The following is a 22,437-nucleotide window of genomic DNA, read 5'->3' as shown; positions in this document are numbered from 1 at the left end:
GGTGTTTATGAGGACGTATGATAGTGTTAGCATTTTTATGTACCCTTTTGAAATTGCGATTACGCAGTCAAATAGGCAGACCAAAAATAACTAGAAGAAATAGCAGCGATGCTAATACCCTGGCGGTTTCATCTGGGGATGTAGTGAGAATTAACTAGCCCCCTCATGGTTGTCGAGTATAGGCATTTAGGAATCATCAGGGGGAGGCATTTTTCTTCCGTTTAGGAGTATAAGCCACTGAGATTCGGTTACGTAAGAATAGTTAGCTGATTATTAATGGGTTAAATAGTTCATTTACTTTCGCATGCCTTTTATTCTGTGTAGATTTCAACGATTCATATCCATAAATATCTGTGTCAGGTCATCTGTGACTTTTAGAGAATATCCAACTTAGATTTTGTTACACTGCAAGTTAGTTTTCTTCTTGCTCATTTGGTAGACACGGAACTAATCAAGACATTCTCTTTCGTGTTAATGTTGCCGTAAATAAACAAGCAGTTTGCTAATTTGATTTTTTTTTCCACCGGGAATACTGTATATGACTGCTAAACTAGTTCCTGGTATGATTTGCTCCAGCATTTTGTTTTTCATTATTATCATTGTTATTATAACTTCATGGTGTAAACAACGTGAAATCCTTATTCTCTGAATCGCGCTCTAAGGCTCTGATATTACTAATCAGCTATTAATCACAAACAGTCATCAGTACATTTATTGTAGGACAGTTTGTGGTTAAATTAGCTTGATTTACCTTGTGCGTCCTTTCAGAGAACGAGGAAGTGTACACGTTTGTCATCTTTGATAAAATAAAGTGTATATTTATTTTCATAGTTATATGTAATGAAGATGTGTTGCTTATCGGAAATTTCGAAAAAATTGGAGACTTTAATTGTTATTGGACAATAAAGAAAAATAAGATTAAATGGGCTAAATAGAGCTGTTAACCGTTTTAACGACACCTTTGCTTAACCACAATAGGTGCTCACGAGCCCGAATATACAAATTGCTAGAACATCTGCCAATATAACTTGCTCCACAGGAGCAGTTGAATTGATAGATACAGAAAGTAAGTGGTTAGTCTAGGCATTTTATCTCTCTACCTCGGAGTGACCATTGGACGTGTGGAAAACATTAATTGTAGTTTTACTTGCGTTAAAAGTTCTGTGGGTTGATCTGCGTACCTTCAGTCTTAGCATTTCACCAGGTGCATCACTTCTGAATTGTAAGTGTATATACAAAGGCTTTTTATTCACTGTTAAGCATTGTTTATGCTCTCTTTTATTGGCTGTTTTTATTTATAGATCTCAAGATGTTACTCATCTTGTTAATGTAGTCTTTCTTGTTAAGTTGGACAGTTCCTGTTCCTTTATCAGGTTATGTGACAATCAGATTATCGTCATTAATGAGTTCATTGATAGCCTCGTGTTTTTTTAGTTAAAATACTGTAGTTATATCTACTATTTCCAAACTGATAGCAGCAGTCAACTAGGTTTGATTTGAAACGTTCCTGATCAGAAGTCGGGACTAGATCTGATATCTGACGATTTAGGTTGTCGGATTGGATGTCCGTATCTATATGATTTACGAGGTTTTGTGTATCACATAATTTTAGACCTAGTGCTAATACTTCAAGTTTTTCTTTATTTAATTCAGTACCGGAAAAATTATGCACATACCTCTAGTTCCTTTGGAAATTAGTTTTCAACCGTTTGATTTTCAAGGATTTTGAGAAGTATATGTTTCTTGACTGATCTTTCTATAGTTATCTCTGTGACGTAATCCATAAACTGGGACTTAATGTCTTCTGTTAATTCATCAACTGCGAATTTCCTGAGAGCAATATTTACTTCTATATCCGTCAAGTCATTATTTAATGTATCAATTTTATTAAGTGCATAGCGTTTTAATGTTTTTCTATTTGGATGAACGTGATTTCGGCGTAATGACTTATAGAACAGTTTGGGATAACATGATTCAATACCGTTCCTTATAAATTCCAAGATTAAAAAAACATAAACATGAAAGGTTAAACGATGATGTCCTTTAACGTAACGTCATTGTTCACATGTCCCACTAAGAGAGACTGTAGAATATATTTGTGAACAACTTGGAGAATAAGATATAGCAACTACAATCCCAGTGGAGATCAAAGAATTCCTACTAAAATGTACAATGAATGTACATTTCAAATTCAATGGTGAAATCTATGGGAAAATAGATGGTGTCACGATGGGTTCACCCCTAAGTCTCATATTGGCTGAGAATTTTCTCTATAAATTAGAAAACGGTCGAATGGCACAACAGATTGATGGATTTCCACTTTACTACAGATATATGGACGATACGTTTATCCTTTGTAACGACCATATTGATTTGGTAGAAACACTTGAGCGATTCAGTACAGTTCATCCGTCCATAAAATTCACATGTGAGTAAGAAAATTGAGGTGGAATAGCCTTTCTAGATGTTTTGCTTACAAGAAGAAAAGGCTGGTCGTTATGAAGAAACAAACAAGAAAACTACTTGGACAGGCCAATACACAAACTTTCTTAGTTTTGTTCTTCTGCAATACAAAAGGAACCTTATTAAGACACTGCATCATAGAATCAAGACCATATGCTCTCTAGATGCGGTCGAAGATGAAACAAAGGCATTGTACACGACCCTGAAAGAAAACAGGTAGCCGGAGAAATTTATAAATAAAAACAGCCAATAAAAGAGAGCATAAACAATGCTTAACAGTGAATAAAAAGCCTTTGTATATACACTTACAATTCAGAAGTGATGCACCTGGTGAAATGCTAAGACTGAAGGTACGCAGATCAACCCACAGAACTTTTAACGCAAGTAAAACTACAATTAATGTTTTCCACACGTCCAATGGTCACTCCGAGGTAGAGAGATAAAATGCCTAGACTAACCACTTACTTTCTGTATCTATCAATTCAACTGCTCCTGTGGAGCAAGTTATATTGGCAGATGTTCTAGCAATTTGTATATTCGGGCTCGTGAGCACCTATTGTGGTTAAGCAAAGGTGTCGTTAAAACGGTTAACAGCTCTATTTAGCCCATTTAATTGTGATAGTATATACAGCCAACATGGAGCAATCTTTCGCAAAAACAAGATTGTTTTTTTAAAATTTGCTACTGATGAAGAATGTTCACATTCCTAGTACTCGATAATAGATACCTTCGAAGCATCGCTCATGTATTTCCCGACCACCGAGTGAGGAATAGGGTACCATGTAAAGATGGCAAATCGAAAGATGAGATAGTAGATATCCATCAACTGAGGTAGTTGGGACATGTGTTAAGTATGTCTAGCCACCGCTTACCTCGACAGGTGTTGTCTAGTGTAAGAATAGGTTGGAAGAAATCTAAGAGTGGCCAGACCGAAACTTGGGATTATTCCATGAAATCATTGACAATTGGACTGAGTCATTAACATGCGTAGACTACCTGTTTGGGGTCCTTGTGAGTGATACGGATCAACATCATTTGCAATGGCGTGGGTCCCATGTATCCTCTATTTTTCTCCAAACTCTAAGCTTCTGAATTCCTCATAATTTTTTTCACAAATTTATGTTTTCTCTGATCGTATCTTCGATGCCTGATCTTTTGTTTTACTACTGGTACCAGGTTCTAAGTTGCACCCGAATTATTCACTACAACGTCTGGATGGGTTGTTTAAGTTATCAAACGGAAATATAGGGAAAGCAGTAAAATCTCCCGTCCGTTGAATGTAAAGTACGTTAGATAGCCCTCTCTGTAGGTTTTTATGGTCAACTCCGTTCAGTGATTGTTAGACTATTGCCCGCTAGAGACATATCTTAATCACTGGAAACAAAAGATGTATGATTTAAATGTCCATAGGAGGCTACCTACCATAGTCCCAAGCATTTATTCTAGACGGTCATCAATCGATCGGTAAACAAATACAGCATTACGACTAGATTTATGCATAGGATATTGTATATTAAGAAAAAAGATTATCATGAAAATAAAAAAAGATTGTACCTTCATGAAACTAGATAATTTACATGAGATAATATTTATTGTGTTTATGTTCAAATATTTGCACATAATATGACGGTAGTATAATTCATTTATTTTATACAGCAACACCATCGCTTGCCACCTCTGATGGATTATTAATAGTTGTTCTAGGACGAGGTTGTGAGCTACTACTTCCGGCTGATTTCAGTAGTAACCTTCTATGCTGATTATATCCTTCCAATTCATTGAGCAATTGATTTAACTCTTGACTGATTTGATTTTCTAGTTGAGATAAATTCATTCTGTTTTTGTTGTAACAATGAAAATGGAGGAAAAATCAAGTTATATGTTCCTATTACGTAGTAGGTGTAGTAGATTAAAGTGAAATTTTAAGGTGAACAAGGTAATTTTTGTAACCTTGTGGATTGATTCTAGTTTCTGCCTTGACAAGCAGGTTTAGTTACTAGTGAAATTCTTAGTTTGTATACTATAAAACACGACAGATATCCGATTAATGTATACTGTGTTAGGAACTCTGCCTGGGACACCTCTAGAGCTACAGCCGATCCCAAGTCCGGATAAAGGGGGGAAATGGGCATGGGCTAAGCAACACCGTCCTGTAGAAAAGAACTTTGCTAAAAAGTCGCTAAGTAATACTATGTCAGTAGATTTGATATGTGTTGTTTTGAACATAGTTATTTATCCGAGTACGACCGCAGCTATAAGTAGGGTCAATGATATTCAATTACCTTTGTTTGTGGGACCACTCGATTTTCGACTTAAGGTGTTATTATTTAAAGAAAATGAAGTAGTATGTGTCATTGGTTACTGTGTATCTGATGCTAGACTATTGGCATGCATTATGGTGACTTGTTTTTTAAATCAAGAGGCTCATGAAGTGAATGATAAACATTGGGAGACATATAGACTTAATTACATACTAAGCATCAACGTAACTATATAGGCCTGAAATCGACTAATTCGTGTAATTAGGATGCGCTTGATAGTCTCACTAATGTGTCTGAAATGTATTTTCAGATGTTGATGAGATTTTTGTTATATTTTATTAAGTTTTTCCATAAGCACAGTTGTGCCACTACCTAGCAGTTTTCCTAATATCCTTAGCAAAATTCGTTTACATAAAGTTCTTTTCTGAGATACTGTTGAAAACAAAAAATAGGTGGTAGTTCATTCCCTCAGAATTGGAGACAATACATACTCTAAGAACTTGATTCAATTGTTTTGATAAGTTTACCAAACTGTCGACAACTGACTTTCACTTGCGAGTGAAAGTAAAAAGACACTGGAAATTGGTCTCCCCACTTCTTTTCACTTTGTTCTATATAGGGTTATTCAATTCACTATCTTAATTCATATATTTTATTTTCATTCGCTTATTATAATTATGATAAGGGGAGTTGATGGTGGCTAGCAGAGGAATCCAGGATGTGCGTCTCGTCCTAAACATCAATGAGAAGATCCAAACAACCAATGCAAAAACGAATAATAATAATGTTTTGATCACCAATTAAATTCTTTAATTTCCTGTCGTTCTGATGTGTGAAGTGTAGCTTATTTGGACTGAGGTGCCTGGGACAAATGTTTCGTATGCTGAATCATCATCTGTCAACTTCGATGCTGTCTGGTGTTTAAGTAGATTAGAAGAAAGCTGCGGGAGGGGAAGAGACAAAGACAATACCATTCCATGAAGTCAGTGAATGTTCGTCTAAATCGTGTTAGTAAGTTTAAACTACCTAGTCGGAGTACACGCGATAATTGTGATCAATGGTTGGAGGAAACCTTAGATGACATGGCTCAAACTCGGTCTCAAAGGAGCAGGCACATTTTATTTTTCTATCTTCAATGTTTTGTCTGACATTTTATATTCCTTGATTTCATTTCTTTTGAACTATATTCTTCATGTCTAGTTTCGTTATCACCGGCGCTACTAATATTCCAGGCCGTTTTCATTTAGTTAATGCAGTGGGCAGTTTGAGCTAATGGACATTGGCTCCGTTGGTTGTTTGTTGATTATAACTAATTATACCAGATCATCCCTAGATTGTTTGTGCCTTTCAATATATCAGTTTTATCCTCTAACACAAAGCGAATACCATTTTCAAATTGAAGAACTAAAAATAAGATGTAAACTTATGTCCGAAGAAAATTTCACTTAGTTTACAACAAGACATGACATTTATTAGATCATCGGTACTGTAAAGAGTAGGATCAAATAACATCACTGCTAACCACCATCCCGACCCCTAAGCTAGGTAGTTGGTTTTAGGCTCATTTTTCTAGCTCGTTTTTGTGAATATGTTGATTATCTTTGGCACCGATAAAATGAGTTCAATGATGATTAGCGGTAAAAAACTTACGGGATAATAATAATAGTATTAAATAATCACATACTTTGTTTTAGCTAAATGAGTATCCACTTGGTCGATAGCAATTTTATGCCGTTCACATTCTGATAATAATTCACGTTGTCTGGCACGATTTGTATCTAATAATTGTGACCATGGTGTAGCTGCTAGTTGGGCCAATTCTGCCACAGGACCAACAGCCGATCCACTTAATAAATCCAACGTAGAATAACCATCTTTATTACTATTACTATTGTTGTTATTACCACCAAATCGGGCTGACTGTTCTAAATGATTGATTTCTGGCGAGAAAAGAAAATATTTTATTAGAAATAATTGATCAGTTAGTGTATAGTAATTATGAAAATGTTAGGTTGTGTAAACATTTATTCTTTTTATTGACCTTTATTCTCATTATTCACCCATTAACTACTGATAAGTTATAACTTATAGTCAGATTATTTTAATTTTTGGCCTTAGTAATGGGTTGATAATATCAGTGACAACGAAGAAACACTAGACACATATGTTTCGTTCGAGTTTGGGACAATATGAACATGAAGACTTATAGACTGCAATGGTCTAAGGGTGATGCACTCATTCATTATAAGACCTTAAGGTGACATGGGTTCAATCACGAGCGAATAGCAGCGCGCACTGCTGCCGAATATTCGCACATTACGATCAAGTTAGCCACTCAGTATTTCTAGTATCATAGCGGTTAAGACCCTCGACCCTCAGTCAATAAGTCGCAGGTCCAGACTCCGCTACACCTAATTCGGTTTGGGTAACCAGGTGACATCACTAGTCCTTATAAGTAGAGTGTGGCTCTAAGCTAAGCACACTAATCTATGCTTAGCACATGAATTGAACAAACCGGGCTTTTCAATGACATTCCAACTGATTTAAATCCACGACCTGGTCTATGACCGAGAGTCTTGCCAATTAATTGTTTGATCATAGCAATAGGTTGAATAGCACTTCGGGAAATGAACTGCTTGCTCTTTAAAAAGATTGGTTACACGTTCACCCTGTCTACCTATATTGGTTTAGCAAAGTGAATACTAAAACTAGCCTTTGAACACACGTATACAGTATGTGGTTCAATGACGCGTGAACTGACCCGTATTTAATTAATTATTTGCAGTAAACGGTTAATTTACCTTGGAAACTATAACTGAGTGTATAGAATGCATACGATAAGAAAATAATCGATTATGTGTGGTATGACAGTGGGGTTTCTGGAAGTTTTCGAGTTTTGTAGTTTTACATCGTAGAGCGACTGATGTTAAACGACAGTTAAAAAGCAATAGTCGAGGGACAGCTAACTTGTCCCAGTATAAGACTCCTCACTAGTGTGGGTCCGTGACCCAACTAGGGTTTCAAATCCAGAGATTTCGGGCCTCGCGGTGAGGGCTTAACTTTTAGATCGTTGAGTTGCCATCTAATGACCTGCACTTCTAACTTCAATTAATTCGTGACTGTAATCAAGTGCCAAAGTTAGAAATATTTGTCTTACCATCGGCATGGTTGGACTCTAACAATCACGGCTTCACACGAGGACTTTGGGAAGTACCCCTCAGAGGTTAGTCAGAGAATGAATCAGTGACTAGGAATTAGATGGGCATTTTCCGTCTCATACTTTTATCTAGACTCAACAGGAAAATATAATCCAATTTGAAATGGTTTGGATTATCCCGTTGTTGGTATTTTTGGCTGAAATGTGATCAGTCTTGGTTAACACATGGAACGTCTTGAACAAAACTTATTTCAACAGTTTGTAATTGCATGAAAATCGGCACAATTTCGTCTAATCCTTAAAACCACTTGTTTGAGAGTCATATCCTAAAATTTTCAGACTTTATATCATTAATACACCAAACTATGACTTCTCAACAGTTGAAATCTCTGTCTCTCGTAGTATATATGATGTTCACATTGTGTTCTAATGATATTGTATTGATGACAATAATAGTCATCTATTTTTTGACTTTAGCAAGTGTACAAGTATTTTTCATTAGTGACTTTTCTCCATCGCTAACTTGTTTAGGCAAAAGCAGCAAAAAACAAAAAGAAACCCAATATTCATTTCTTTGTGTTTTTAGAAAAAAAATCAAACAAACAAGTAACAACCTGTCAACAATTAGAATGGATTTTATCTGTGCTGACTTATAATTAAGCTGTAATGGAAAGAGTATAATGATAACCTTGAGATTAGGCTTTGAAGGTTATTGCCCCAACAATGACTAGATTTATAAGTGTATGTTTAATGTGATGACTAACTAGCTGTTAGTTGTATACACGACTACTCCCTTATAGTCTATAAAATAAGAATTAAAAACAATGAAATTACGTAGGCGGTTTCACCTTGATTTGTAGTTCAACTGTATGTGTCTACATGTATAGAGGAGAGACAGATTATACACCGAGTTTCACAGATTGGCTAACGAAGAATTAGTATAGCACTGGTGAAGTTAATTAGCTCGCTGACTAACCATGACAGACTACACTATTAGGCTGACTTATATATTACAAGATAGACATGGATAAATGGTGTGTATTATATACATATATATGTATAAAACACCACTAGAAAAAATATATCCTATGCACATGTTATTCTGAATGCATTGTTCATGAGTATAAAGATATGCATGTGATAGATAAATATACGGAAGTAGGGGATGGTGAACATCATAACTCCTGGAGTTCTGGTGAGAAGTAGTGATTAGTATAGTTCAACCAAGTTAGGCGTGAGACAATTTACTTAACTCTAACATTAAAATTAGGTTGCGCAGTATCATGAATTAATTGAAGTTAGGAATGTAAACTATTGGATGCCGGATCAGTAATTTCAATGCTTGCCGCAAGACCTGGAAGTTCAGGTTTCGACCTGTGGTGGGGTCCCTCATGAGGATGATACAATTGTCCAATACTCCCTAGTCCTTAGTGGCTATCTAAATAGGCTCAATTTATGATGCAAAACTACAAAAATGTGAGGAAGTTGTGGGATGGAAAAAAACGAACACTAGATAGACGTAAACTAGGATTCAGGTTATGTATTTATGAGATATACTTCTGTTGAATAGTGTGAATAGTTACGCGTTTCCTGAGCCAATCGACTGCAGAAGATATCGTAAAGCAATGTATTTAATGCTTAAAGTTTCAAAGATAACCGTTCAGTCATTTAATTATCAAAATAGTAACTGGTGTTAAGATACTAAGGTTTCGTTCTTTTCGACATTCATCAAAGATCCTGTAGGAACTACTTAGTGGGACTATAACGAACGAATGAAAAAACAGAGATGTTAAAATGGTCTTACGATTTCGAGGTTGCTTTACAATTAGTGTGCAAAGAGTTGGTATACATCAAAAGTAGTTTGCAACGGTAATAGTAAAACTTATTGTAGTAGCTTTTTTAAAAACAAGTTTCTCAAACCATATTATAAATTTTCCCGATCTTAATATTATAGAAATATAGCTACCGTAAATCTTGTCTATCCAAGTATGAATATATTCACCTTAAAGGCTTGTTTATGAATCCTTCTCATAAATGTAAATGTTTTATAGGAAGTTCGTCAGATAACTGGGTTCGAGTCTGATGGTGAACATCAACTCCAGGACGCAGGTACACCCAGCTGATGAGTCTCAACTAGGACGAAACGCACGCCCTTGATTCCTTCTCTGCCTAAAATGCTTGTGATTCTAGGCAATACCGAGGCAATCCGCACAGGATGCACATATCCCAAAAGGAGATTGATCAGTTTCAGTCCTAAACATCAATGGGAAGATTCAAGCAACCAAGATAAATGAATTCATCATCGGCTACAAAAATTTTAATTAATTCACAAAACAGTTAAGCAGATGGAAGACTTATAAGACTATATGTTCTGGGGGAGTTTAATGTGAAAGTCATTGGCAATTTTACAACTGTTGCTTATTCAGCTCAAATGCATATTATTCAGTGAACCATTAAACAAAATGATTTGTGGTTAATTTGATGTAGACAAATTAAATTGGTTTTCATAATATGTCTAATTTACATGGAAAACAGTAAAGATTTGACACGTTGAACATCTTCATCGCTTAAAACACGAAGTGGTCTTAGCTATACAATTATTGAAAACCTGAAAGTACTGGTCGTCCGTTTCGTCCTAGTATGTAACGAATCATCAGTGCGTCTTAACCTCTAGACCACCACCGGGGTGGTATCTACTGCTGTGCACATGTTTACCTATTATCATTGTCATTTTTACTCTACGGTGATATAGAAGAATTCCCTCACACCAAACCTTAACAACTTAAGATGTTCTGAGCACTATACACACACACGTGACTCCTACAGCTTTTCTTCTTATGTGATGTTAATACGTATATTCAATAATCTTGGTTGGATAATTAGTGTGGAGAGATAATTATGCGTATTTTGCGATAGATATTTTTGTAAATATATTAATTTTTAATGATAGAACGCTTTATGTTATTCAGGCTGGTAATAACATATTCTTGATTGCTTTAATATATGGGATGATTAATCGTTTTGGGTGGATTATCTAGTATTAGTGCGCAACAATTGTGTACGTCATAGAATCATTCAGCCTAGGCAACCAATCACTACATTAGTATTTCAAAAATATCGAATGTCACAAAATAAAACTGATTCAGTGTAGGATTGTGGAGACTGTTGAGTTTTGATTAAGATCATTAATCAATCAATGTTGGACCACCATTGAAAACCTGGAAGCACTGGACGACCGTTTCGTCCTAGTATGGAACTCCTCGGCAGTGCAAATCCACAATCCCTCACGCGAACACTTAATCTCTAGACTATTGATCCGGCACCTAACGGTGTTAACGTCTAACTTCATCCGTGACCAGCAGAGCTAATCCGTATCGGGTGTGAGGCAGTTACTCACCGAAGACAATAGAAGATGGTCGTGCGATTTCGTGGATTGGTTGAAGTTAGACATTAAAACTGCTGGATGCCGGCTTAGTAGTCTAGAGACTAAGTGTTCGCGCGCGGGATCGCGGATATGCACTGCTGAGGAGTCCCCGTATTATGACGAAACGACCGTTTAGTGCTTCTAGTTCTTCAATGGTACTCTAACATTGATCGACTTATGATCTCAATCAAAACTGATTCATTTTTGAGTTTCATGCAAAAAAGAAAGGATGAAAATTGTTTTCTTGATCATAATTAACTTATCCCTATATTAATTAGAATTACACCACTTTTTCTATCTCTAAGGTTTTAAACATGCACACTGAATACATCATCCAGGTTGATCTCCTTAAGTTATTGTTGAAAAATACCATTTGAAAAAAAACAATACATTTAATCAAAATGTTTACCCTTGTCTAATCGAAGCAACCGTATCCGATTGAGTTCAACTTGTTGTTCTTGATATGCCAATTGATCTTTAAGTTGATTATATTGATCAACATCTAAAAGAAAAAAAACATGGTCATCAATCTTGATCGGTCAGCAAACATCAAGTCCAATCGTTAGACACAAATCGTAAATAGCTATATATTTAGTTAGTTAGGAAATGTATGTACTAGTTAGTAAACTATTTCGAGGGGATTCTTAGGGTTCTAGTGTGAAACCGTAGCTAGTAGAGTTTAACCATATTGAGTTTCAGGTAACTAAGGGATTGTTGTGCAATATCGTGAGTTGATTGAAACTAGAGGTATAAACCATAAGATGCCTAATCAATGGTCTAAAATCTGAACGCTTACAGCTGGATCTGAAGATCCTAGTTGTGATTTCTGGTGAATTCGTGGATACGAGCTTCTAAGGAGTTCCTTACTAAGATGCAACAATTGTTCAGAGCTTTCTGGTCAACAATCGTTGTCTACGTTCAGTCCGTAATGTAAATCATAAAATTGAACAACCTTCAGGAAGATTTGTATACTAGTGAAAAAGTATACAAATATTAATTCCCTCATCAAGTTTATGTACTCGGTGCTGAATCATAGATTTATTATTTAAGAGTCAATAATGGTTTCCATCTGTAGGAGGTTGGTGTAAATAGAGAGAGATGTACTTACACTTTTCGATTGTCCATTTTTTAAAAACTCAGACATTACACAGCTTTCAATGTTTGATTCATTTTAATCAGTCAGATGATGTCTACATAAACTGTTTTTTTACTAATGATATGATTTAAGGCATATTTAATTTATCGCCATACGTTATAATTCCTAGAATGTAAATAGATTGAGGGGAGGATAGTGGAATTTTATTTTCCAACGAGCAAACAAAAACTAATTTGATAAATTTTCTTGAAGTATCGATCTTTACAAACTATAAATGTTTAACGCAAGGAAAAAATGACAAACCACACTCCATACCTAGTTTGTTCCCATAAATTTGAAAGTCGGAAACAAGAGTGAAGTGTATGATAAACGGTATGAATTTTATCAATATACGGTTAATGCAAATTGAACTTGTTGTGGTGACTGGTTTGACTTTGAAGTGTTGTTTTAAGCATTTAAGAAAGTTTAGTCAGTTGGGATTGTGATTAGGAGTGAAATTCAGGACGCACATCTCTTCCTATTTTTTGCACTTGTCAGTTAAATGTAAAAATTCTTTTACATCACTATAAATTAATGTAAATTGTATTAAATCACTCACCAGCTACTTGGGAGTGGGCCGCACTGAATGCGAGGGCTATTTATACTACCTGCTTATTTAAGCAGGAATATGTGTGGCAGGGTTCAAAACCAGGACTTAGTTGCTAAAAATCGGACGCCTTGATCACTGAGACTAATAACCAACTATTTTACTCACTCTACAACGTTCTCTTAATCGATCTTCCAAAACAAACGTGAAAGCATACGAAAAAGTTTATATGTTCACAAAACCACATATCAAAACCCAAAGTAATTAGTTTCTTCTATAAATTTTGACAGAGCAATGAGAAGATAGAGGTGATCTAAAACGTGATGTATATTCTCTCATATGTTTCGAATAATCTGCATTTATAAAAGTTGATGAAGGTCAAATAAAAACAACGTGATGATCGTAAGTAAAGGAAATAGAAAACTAGCATAATAAAGAATGGATAGGGAATCGCAACACCATTCTAGCACACTAAAAGGCTTAAATATTAATAAGGCAAATTCAAAATTACGACACGTCATTTCTATACACATAAAAAGGGGAGTTTGAATTTCCGAATGGCCAAGTGTTATCGGGACATAGACTGGATTAAAGCATGCTCAATGCACGATTGCTTTGGTGCACGCTGATTGGCTAATTCTTATCCAATCAGCACTTGCCGATACTGTGAGAATGTTCTGGAATCTTCCCATGTAAAAACTATAAATATACTAACGTTTTCCCTATTGTGCCTCTTACTTCCATCTAACATTGTTATTTGGAATATAATCTCTTTCCTGTTCAACCGTGTTCTGATTTGGGGACTTGTCGAGTGAATCGGTGTCCAAGAATACTAAGCAATAGGAATAGCTGGGTCATAACCGTAAGAAAGAGATTATAACACCAAGGCTTCTCATTGCTCTATCTATATTAAAATTAAATTACATCTTACTAAAAAAATAAACGTGTCATTATGGAAACGGTTCATAATCTTTGTGATGAATTGTCAACCAACAGCCCCCAAATGCCCTGGTACAGCCGAGAGTGGGGAGTCAGCTCTCCCTCTCGAAATGCTCTCACATGGCCACGCGTATATAGCCTCTGCCAGGGAAGTCCTACTTACTGCCTTCTCGCACCACGGGTGTTGTTTACGAAATTGAGAGGACGAAAAACGAATGTCCGGCGCTTTGACCGGGTTGGTGGACATAGAGAGTTCACTTAGGGGAGTTGGAAAACCCTGATTCCAAACCAATGGTACACATTGGCTCCAGTATCCTGCGGGAACAAATGACGTATGAACCAATTGTTGGTCACCGACTTCCATGGGACTGCACCTCCTTACAATGCTCCACTGCCTTGTGGATCAGACCTTCAGGTCGAAGGCTCGAGGAGTGGCCCCCTAAGAAAACCACCTGGTTCGGTTTGGGCACCCGGGCAGTATCACAGCCCTCAAACATATCGAATGAAATTTGTGTGGCGCATATGTATTCGGTGCCTCCTTGTGCCAATATCTATGTGTTAAAATAAATAAATAAAATAATGTCAACCAACAGTTATTTATTTTTATGTACATCTGTCGATCTTCGCAACATACATACCGAATATTCTCCAAAATGCCATGAAAATAAATTATTGCGAGCTTGACCAGAATTGAAAAACCTCTTTTCTTACTTTCATATGCCATGCCAATGGCTTACGACTTTTGTTGCATGCTAGAAAGTTACTACATCCTACATTGGAATATGTATAGCACTGCAGATCAATTTTACTAATAATTTTAAGCTACTCATGAGTAGTGTAACGTTTAAAACAAAAAGGTGTGATCATCAGCTTCATATGGTCTTCGAGAATACACGTCTAGGACAATATCTTCAGTTTATAAAACTTGTAGAAAGGGAGGACATAATGTAAGGATATTTTGTGAATCTTGTAAACCATGCCATAATATAAAAAAGAAATAATCCAGTCCTGCGAAAACAGAAAAATATCGAACTTTAACATTGTACGCGAATAGAAATGCAAAGAGTAGTTACTGACCATTTCGATCGACTACAACTTAGATTAGTATGAGTGGTAATACATAAATTATAGAGATATATTGGAAAACAAGCAGATATTTATCCACTCATACTAATAGATATATTTATTTGCCAGGTATTTGAACATGAACCACACTCTAAATGTGAGGGTCATTGATACTAACTGGTTGCTATAATCCGAAGTAGTTGAGGCGGGGCTAGAACCTGGGACATAGTTACCTTAACTACTAATCCAACATTCATATTACTCAACAGTATTCATTTCAGTGTCCGACCGTTTTTAAGTTTTTCTTAGGCTGAATTTGTATTTGAAAATCGATATTAAAAAGATGCACTTTAATGGACAGATTTACCGTGAATTGATTGGATTTGTAGGTAGTAAAATGCGAAGAATTTGAAACAGACTAAGATATGATTATCGCTATGGCGTTCTGGAGATTATCAAGTTTTTGATTGAGAGCATGAATCAATTGATGTTAGGTCATTATTTAAAACCTGAAAGCTCTGGACGGCCGTTTCGTCCTAGTTTGGGACTCCTCATACTGGTAATTACCATGTGCTCACTAGTGACCAGCTTCGTGAGGGAGTCCTCGCAGTTCTAGTGAGAAGCCGTGACCAGTGGAGCTAATTTATATCAGGTAGAGACAAGTATCTACCTCAATACAATGAAAGATGGTCGTGCCATTTCGTGGATTGGTTGAAGTTAGACATTGACACCGTTGGATACCGGCTCAATTGTCTCGAGGTTGAACATTCGTGTACGAGACCGAAGGTCCTGGGTTTGAGTCCTGCATGTGGGATTGTGAATACGCACTGCTAAGGAGTCTCATACTATGACGAGACGGTCGTCCAATGCTTCCAGGTTTTCCATGGTGATCTAAAATCAATCGATTTATGATCTCAAATAAAATATGATTGTCGAAAAAGTAATGTAAAACAAATATAAGTTCCGTAAAGTTCCATCTCAACATGAATAGCGTACCGTGATATGATTTTTCTTCACCAGCAGCACTGGTTACTAAGGTAGAATGAATTAGTTCATGACTAGGATCACAACGATAAATTCTTGATTGCTTTGCAGAGCTAGCATATTGCTGAGCTGGAATCGGTAAGGATGATGAAGTAGAGGAATATAATTCTTTATTTTCAGATGTCACTGGAACATTAGAACGTCGTGATGAACTACGAGAGGACTGTTGATGAGGACGACTTGTCGGCTGATGATTGGGAATAGGAGGATATGCTTTGGGGATTTTCGGAGAGAAAGGAGATACAGCCTCCAATCGACGAAGAATAAAACATATGTTAGATGGATTTTCTTTAGTTCTGAAAATTTTTAAAACAAACTCACAGTGCAAGCGGCACAGAATACACCAGTGTCAATTTTATAGAATAAAATGGCTCAGGTTTAAAATACTGACTTTGATGAGTCAAATGGACTGTGGACTGCCAATCATCATCAACATAGAGTCTAGTAGGGTTGTGTACTGGCTCAATTCGCCATAATACATCACCATGACGAGATAGCAATAACAAAAGAAATCGGAATAGTATGGTAGCGATAACATTAAGAAAGATTGAGCATTGAGATTATGTTTTGAAAAGTAGTACAATACTTTAAAGATTCAGCCTAAAAGTCAGGCCCATGTTGATATGAAAACGACTGAACTACAAGTCAATTTTATCCGATCACTTATGACATTTGGTCCTGTTTATATTTTGTACATAAGCGTGTTATCTTATTAAATGAAGAAACTATCCGTCTGGTTAATGGTCTTTGATTCCTGATAATACGGTTCCATGAGTAGTCATCACTCGGTCACTAAAATATTGGGTTAATCTATTCATTAGAATTCTATTCATCGATTTTGACAATCGAAAATTTCTTCTAATCAAATCGGGAAACTTTCGTAACATAAAGACCGAATGAAAAGATATGTATGAAGAAATACTGGAATTGAAGATCGAGGGGAAGATAGAGTGGGTGAATCTGCACTGTTATGAAAGATTCTAAACCATGTCAACTAAATTGCTCAACCAACCAGTACATTTGGGGGCACCACAGGTCACGGTTATCGCACGAACCCGAACGTGAGTAGATGGGATCGCGCTTGTCTCAGGCTCTCATCATTAGCTGAAAACGTGCTCTAGCATTAAAATCCGACGATACTTATAATCTCTAAACAAAATAACTGTAACTCAAAACTCAGTGCATGAAACTGAACTTGGCCAATCAGTTATACTGATTTTAGTTAGCTTCGTGGTTAAAAAGCTGAAAATTTGTTGGATTATTTCCTTTCTATAAAACTTCAATGAAAAATTTGTAAATATTCCGCTTATGTGGTGGTGAATATTGTCAGAAGCTAATTAGCGTTTCTACACTACAGGACAATATTGATTAACGTGAGAAACTTGTAATCCAGATACATAAGCAAATAGAATAAAATGAGGCTTAGTAGAACATGACTTTAATATAACTCATAAAACTAACAACAGAGGCAACACTAGGAAACTCCATGACTTTTTGAATCGATAAATAGGACTAAATATAAAGCCACATAGTGATAAGCGTATACACAGATGTTGGGAAGCGGTGATTAAAAGGTTGTGGTATTCGATTGCCAACAACTAAGTTCTAGGCTCAATTCAGTCACCTACAACGTAGAACCAGGCACATATATGCATCGGTCCAAGTTGCCATACCTCATTAGCACAACACGATGAACACCAAATTCACAGAAGCAGATACTTAAATGATACTAATATATAAAACAAAGATTGCATATAAAAATATGATACAGAGAGAAAGAATCAGTTCGTAGAAAGAAAGGTACAACATAATTCTAATCTCACGGTTTCAGGGAAAACAAAGAGTGTATACACCTACGCCATTGTGATTGATTCTAAGCCGTCACACAGAGTCTCGAACCATTGGTTACGATAGTCGCGCGGACCCCAACCAAATAGTCTGCATCTAACAACACGACTCAGATCAGAAGTTAGTGACTTCATGGAATGATGTCACGTTTTGATTTGGACGCTCTTAAATTTCTTCCAACCGTCTCCAACACTAGTCAGCATTGCGCGTCGTGGTCATCGGTGTTCAGACATACGCAACACGTGGCCTAACCATCTCAGTCGATGTAGGTTCACAACCTCATCAACCGATTTACCATTATCCCCTAATACCATGCGTCTGACCTCACTATTACTTACCCGGTGATCCCATCAGATGCGAGCAATATTTCCAAGACATCTATAATCAAATATTAGTAACTTACGAGTATCCTCTACCGTTAATGGTCACGTTTCGCAGCCGCAAAGTAAAACAGAACGAACTGCTGTGCGGTATACTGGTTATTTATTTGAACACATAAATATTGGTACAAAGGGGCACCGAATATATATGCGCCGCATGATTTGTATGTATACTGGTCCCTTAGTTGAGACGGATATCTCGCCTTTGCTATAAGTGACGTAAGTTGGCAAAAGCCAAACGAGCTTTTTGAATCTGGGTAGAGATTCCGTCAGACATCAACCCATTAGGGCTTATCAGACTTCCGAGATAAGTGAAGTTGTCAACGCGTTCGACTACTTCACTCCCTATCCTTAGTTCAGGTGTTGACGCAGACCAGTCCTGAAGCAACAACTTGCATTTAGATTGGGGGGGAAGCGCATCGCAAACATTCTGGCATTGTTGCTCAGTGTTATTAAAAGACACTGCATTTTATCTGCGTCTTTACTAAACGGGACTATATCATCTGCGTATTCTAAGTCGATAAGTCGACCTCCTGGAAAGAGGTCGATATCCGAGAATTCAGTCGACGAGAACGTTATTTCCATCAGTAGGTCTATGATGAAGTTAAACAAAAATGGAGAAAGTGAACAGCCTTCACGGACACCACTTGAGGTTGCAAAAGCAGATGACAGTTCGCCATAAGCTCTGACTCGACTGGTAGTGTTCGAGTAAAGAGCCTTCACAAGGTTTATGTACTTCTGAGATACGCCTTTCAATGAAAGACACTGCCACAGAATCTCGCGGTTTACAGAGTTAAATGCTGCTTTTAAGTCAAGAAAGACCACCATTGTCGGACGCCAGTAAGTATGCCTATGTTCTAGAACCTGACGAATGGTGGATGTGTGGTCGATGCAACCACAACCAGGTCTGAAGCCAGCTTGATTCTCTCGTGTTTGCAGTTCACGAGTCTTAGTTAGGCGACCGATAATTATCGAGGCTAGTATTTTAGATACTATATTAGTTAAAATAATCCTTCCATGGTTGTCACAGGATGATTTTAACCCTTTCTTATATATTGGGACGATAAGTGATTGTGACCAGTCAGATGGAATAACGTCTAACTCCCAGATCTTAGCTAAAATATTAGTCAACCTAATCGCTAAAATTGAACCACCATCCTTAAAGACCTCTGGAGCCAATTCATCTGGACCAGCTGCCCTTCCTCGTTTCAGATTAACTATAACCTTTTGAACTTCAGCTAGAGTTGGGGGATCTACTTCAATGTTCCATTCAGTGTCTGGGAATGGAGGGTGGTTGTAAAGTAGCTGAAGTCCAGCCGAACTGCTTCTTAAGGTGTTCCGCCTATTGTTCTAAACGTCTGGACTGGGAGCAGATAAGAGTGCCATCTCTTTCCAAGATAGTCTCACACTTGACTTATTAATCCCAGTTTCTTTTATATCTGTAGAGCTGTCTTGTGTTACCTACAGCCGCCGCCTTTTCCATCTCTTTTGCTTTCGTTGCCCACCTTAGGCTTTTGGTTTACCCAGAGCTGATTTGTTTTCGCTTTTTATCGTGTTCAGAGCCTGATGGGATGAGTTCACGAGAAGCCATCAGTGGGTCGTCTTAATAGCCCTTACACTTCAATTTCGGCTCATGATAAAGTACTTGGTCAGTGACTTGATTTAATTAATTTACTATATCTGTAAGCTATCTACCACAAAAAATGTATCTGTCGGGGTACGTTATCGATAAAAAAGCTACTCATTATCTCGTGTAGACAGAAAAAGTATTTACAGATGAGGTTCTTGAAAAAGCATATTATACTGTGTCGAATGGGACTAAATTATGAACATTTAAGGATTTACAATCAAGGCACCAGAAACGTTCTTCCTTCAAATATATTTGTTCTACTGAAAATTGTCAACACGATAGTTACGAAAAAGGTTCTCAACACAGAAAATTGAAAAATACAGCTAAGATATAATATTATTAAGTGTGATTCAGCCGTGAAGTTTGACAAAATGAAAATTTTGTCAGTTCTAATAATAACTAGATGTATTCGTTAAACGGTTTTATGTACTTGAAGCTCAGTCGTCGACAAACAGACACCAAGTCACTCAGTCATCGCCGAGTAATTTTTTTCAACATAGTCCAAAGTTGTAATGAGTCATAACTGATCTAATTGCGCATATCAATCTTCAGAAATATATTCCGTGAAACCTTCCTTAGTGGAACTGAAATTTTTAAGGAATTCCCTCTAGAAGAAAAAAATTGGATAATTCTATTCATGTAATCTAGTTTTCTGAGAAACGCATTACTTGGATTGTTAGCAATGCATGGAGATTCAATCACAATTTACTCCTTTTAGTTGCTTGTTCCACCAACTATTAGACTTTACTAACTTGTATTTGATAGAACGGAAAAGCTGAGACATAGATCAGAAGTTGGTCACTTCATATCTCCATACCTTTATTAACTCAACTAATCAACCCTCGAACAACAGTCATAATTCGTATCCTGGTGTATGGAATTATTTCGGTTTTTCAAGATGCATTCGTCTAACGATTACTGAGACAAAGTGGAATCTAATATGGTGGGAGGAATGTAAGGCAATCAAATTCATTGGAGTAGAAATTTACAACAGATTGTATTGAGTGAGTGCCATTGAATATGAATAGAAGTTGGTTGCCAAGATCTCTCAAGTTTCTGTGAAAATTCAGTAACAAATGTTGTTTACCAGGGAGACTTACAAAAGTATACCGTTATATGTACGCAATATCGAGGAATACTTGGGCTCACCGGTGAAAGCTGCTGGAGAAAAACATTTCTACATTTCCGCTAAAAAATCAGTTTTCTTCACGGCGATCCCCTACGAAAGCAAAATTTTCTGCAGCTTTCACCGGTGAGCCCAAGTATTCCTCGATATTGCGTACATATAACGGTATACTTTTGTAAGTCTCCCTGGTAAACAACATTTGTTACTGAATTTTCACAGAAACTTGAGAGATCTTGGCAACCAACTTCTATTCATATTCAATGGCACTCACTCAATACAATCTGTTGTAAATTTCTACTCCAATGAATTTGATTGCCTTACATTCCTCCCACCATATTAGATTCCACTTTGTCTCAGTAATCGTTAGACGAATGCATCTTGAAAAACCGAAATAATTCCATACACCAGGATACGAATGACTGTTGTTCGAGGGTTGATTAGTTGAGTTAATAAAGGTATGGAGATATGAAGTGACCAACTTCTGATCTATGTCTCAGCTTTTCCGTTCTATCAAATACAAGTTAGTAAAGTCTAATAGTTGGTGGAACAAGCAACTAAAAGGAGTAAATTGTGATTGAATCTCCATGCATTGCTAACAATCCAAGTAATGCGTTTCTCAGAAAACTAGATTACATGAATAGAATTATCCAATTTTTTTCTTCTAGAGGGAATTCCTTAAAAATTTCAGTTCCACTAAGGAAGGTTTCACGGAATATATTTTTGGAAAAAAGATTAGTTTGAAGATAACAACCTCCTGACGGAGACGCCCGGGAAGCTTTTGCTCTCAGTTTTATGAAATTACTCCTTTAGTTCTGTTTATAATAATCCACTTCACAAGTTTTCAGGAAACACCCACCGAACCTTCTAATTTATCATTCTTTTCTATAAGACGACAGTAATATGTCTAAAACCTACTACTCGGTTTTCTAAAAGGATGCAGAAGAGAAACAAGTTTACTTCCTGATAAATTTTCAGGTTCACAAGAAAGATTACTGTTAGAAAACAGTAAAATCTTATGTAAGTTCATTTGGAGGTTACGTTACTGAGCAAATTACTAGGCTTATTTTAAAGAACTTCTGATAAAACCAGAATACGCTACCTCAAACACATATAAAACTAAAGTCAAAATCAGCACTAAGGTTAACTTATTTGTGCTTTAAATGATAATTAGTTTTTAACTAGATAAATTATCATACTCTTTAATGAAATTTATAATTTTCTCCTCTGGAGATAGTGTAATTTCTTTATCTCTGCAGCTGGCAACCAGAGTATAGAATCCAGGCAAACTAGCAATCTGTGCAAGCTTAAAAATCACTTCTTCACATGTTGTTCCTTCGTTAATCCCACACACTTCTCTGAGTACTCCATCGATGTTAACCTTGATGTCCATAAGTACGACCCTGCAGTGGTGCAGTCAA

General features: G+C 36.6%; 1 protein-coding gene across 1 annotated transcript; it reads right to left on the bottom strand.

Moving 5' to 3' along the window:
* Nucleotides 1-3,954: 3,954 nt before the first annotated feature.
* Nucleotides 3,955-22,415, bottom strand: RASSF8 (Ras association domain-containing protein 8). The gene is made up of 5 exons (XM_051219309.1): nucleotides 22,216-22,415; nucleotides 15,988-16,331; nucleotides 11,715-11,807; nucleotides 6,409-6,664; nucleotides 3,955-4,298 (listed from the first exon to the last, which is right to left on the bottom strand). Exons 1-5 carry the CDS (start codon nucleotides 22,407-22,409, stop codon nucleotides 4,112-4,114), a joined length of 1,074 nt encoding a protein of 357 aa, XP_051066129.1. The 5' UTR covers nucleotides 22,410-22,415; the 3' UTR covers nucleotides 3,955-4,111.
* Between the last annotated feature and the right edge of the window lie 22 nt (nucleotides 22,416-22,437).

The sequence above is a fragment of the Schistosoma haematobium genome, chromosome 4 (assembly GCF_000699445.3).
Source record: "Schistosoma haematobium chromosome 4, whole genome shotgun sequence".
NCBI classification, from domain to species: Eukaryota; Metazoa; Platyhelminthes; class Trematoda; order Strigeidida; family Schistosomatidae; genus Schistosoma; species Schistosoma haematobium.
The sequence above is the reverse complement of the archived record's forward strand: the minus strand, read 5'-3'. Positions and strand labels throughout refer to the sequence as shown.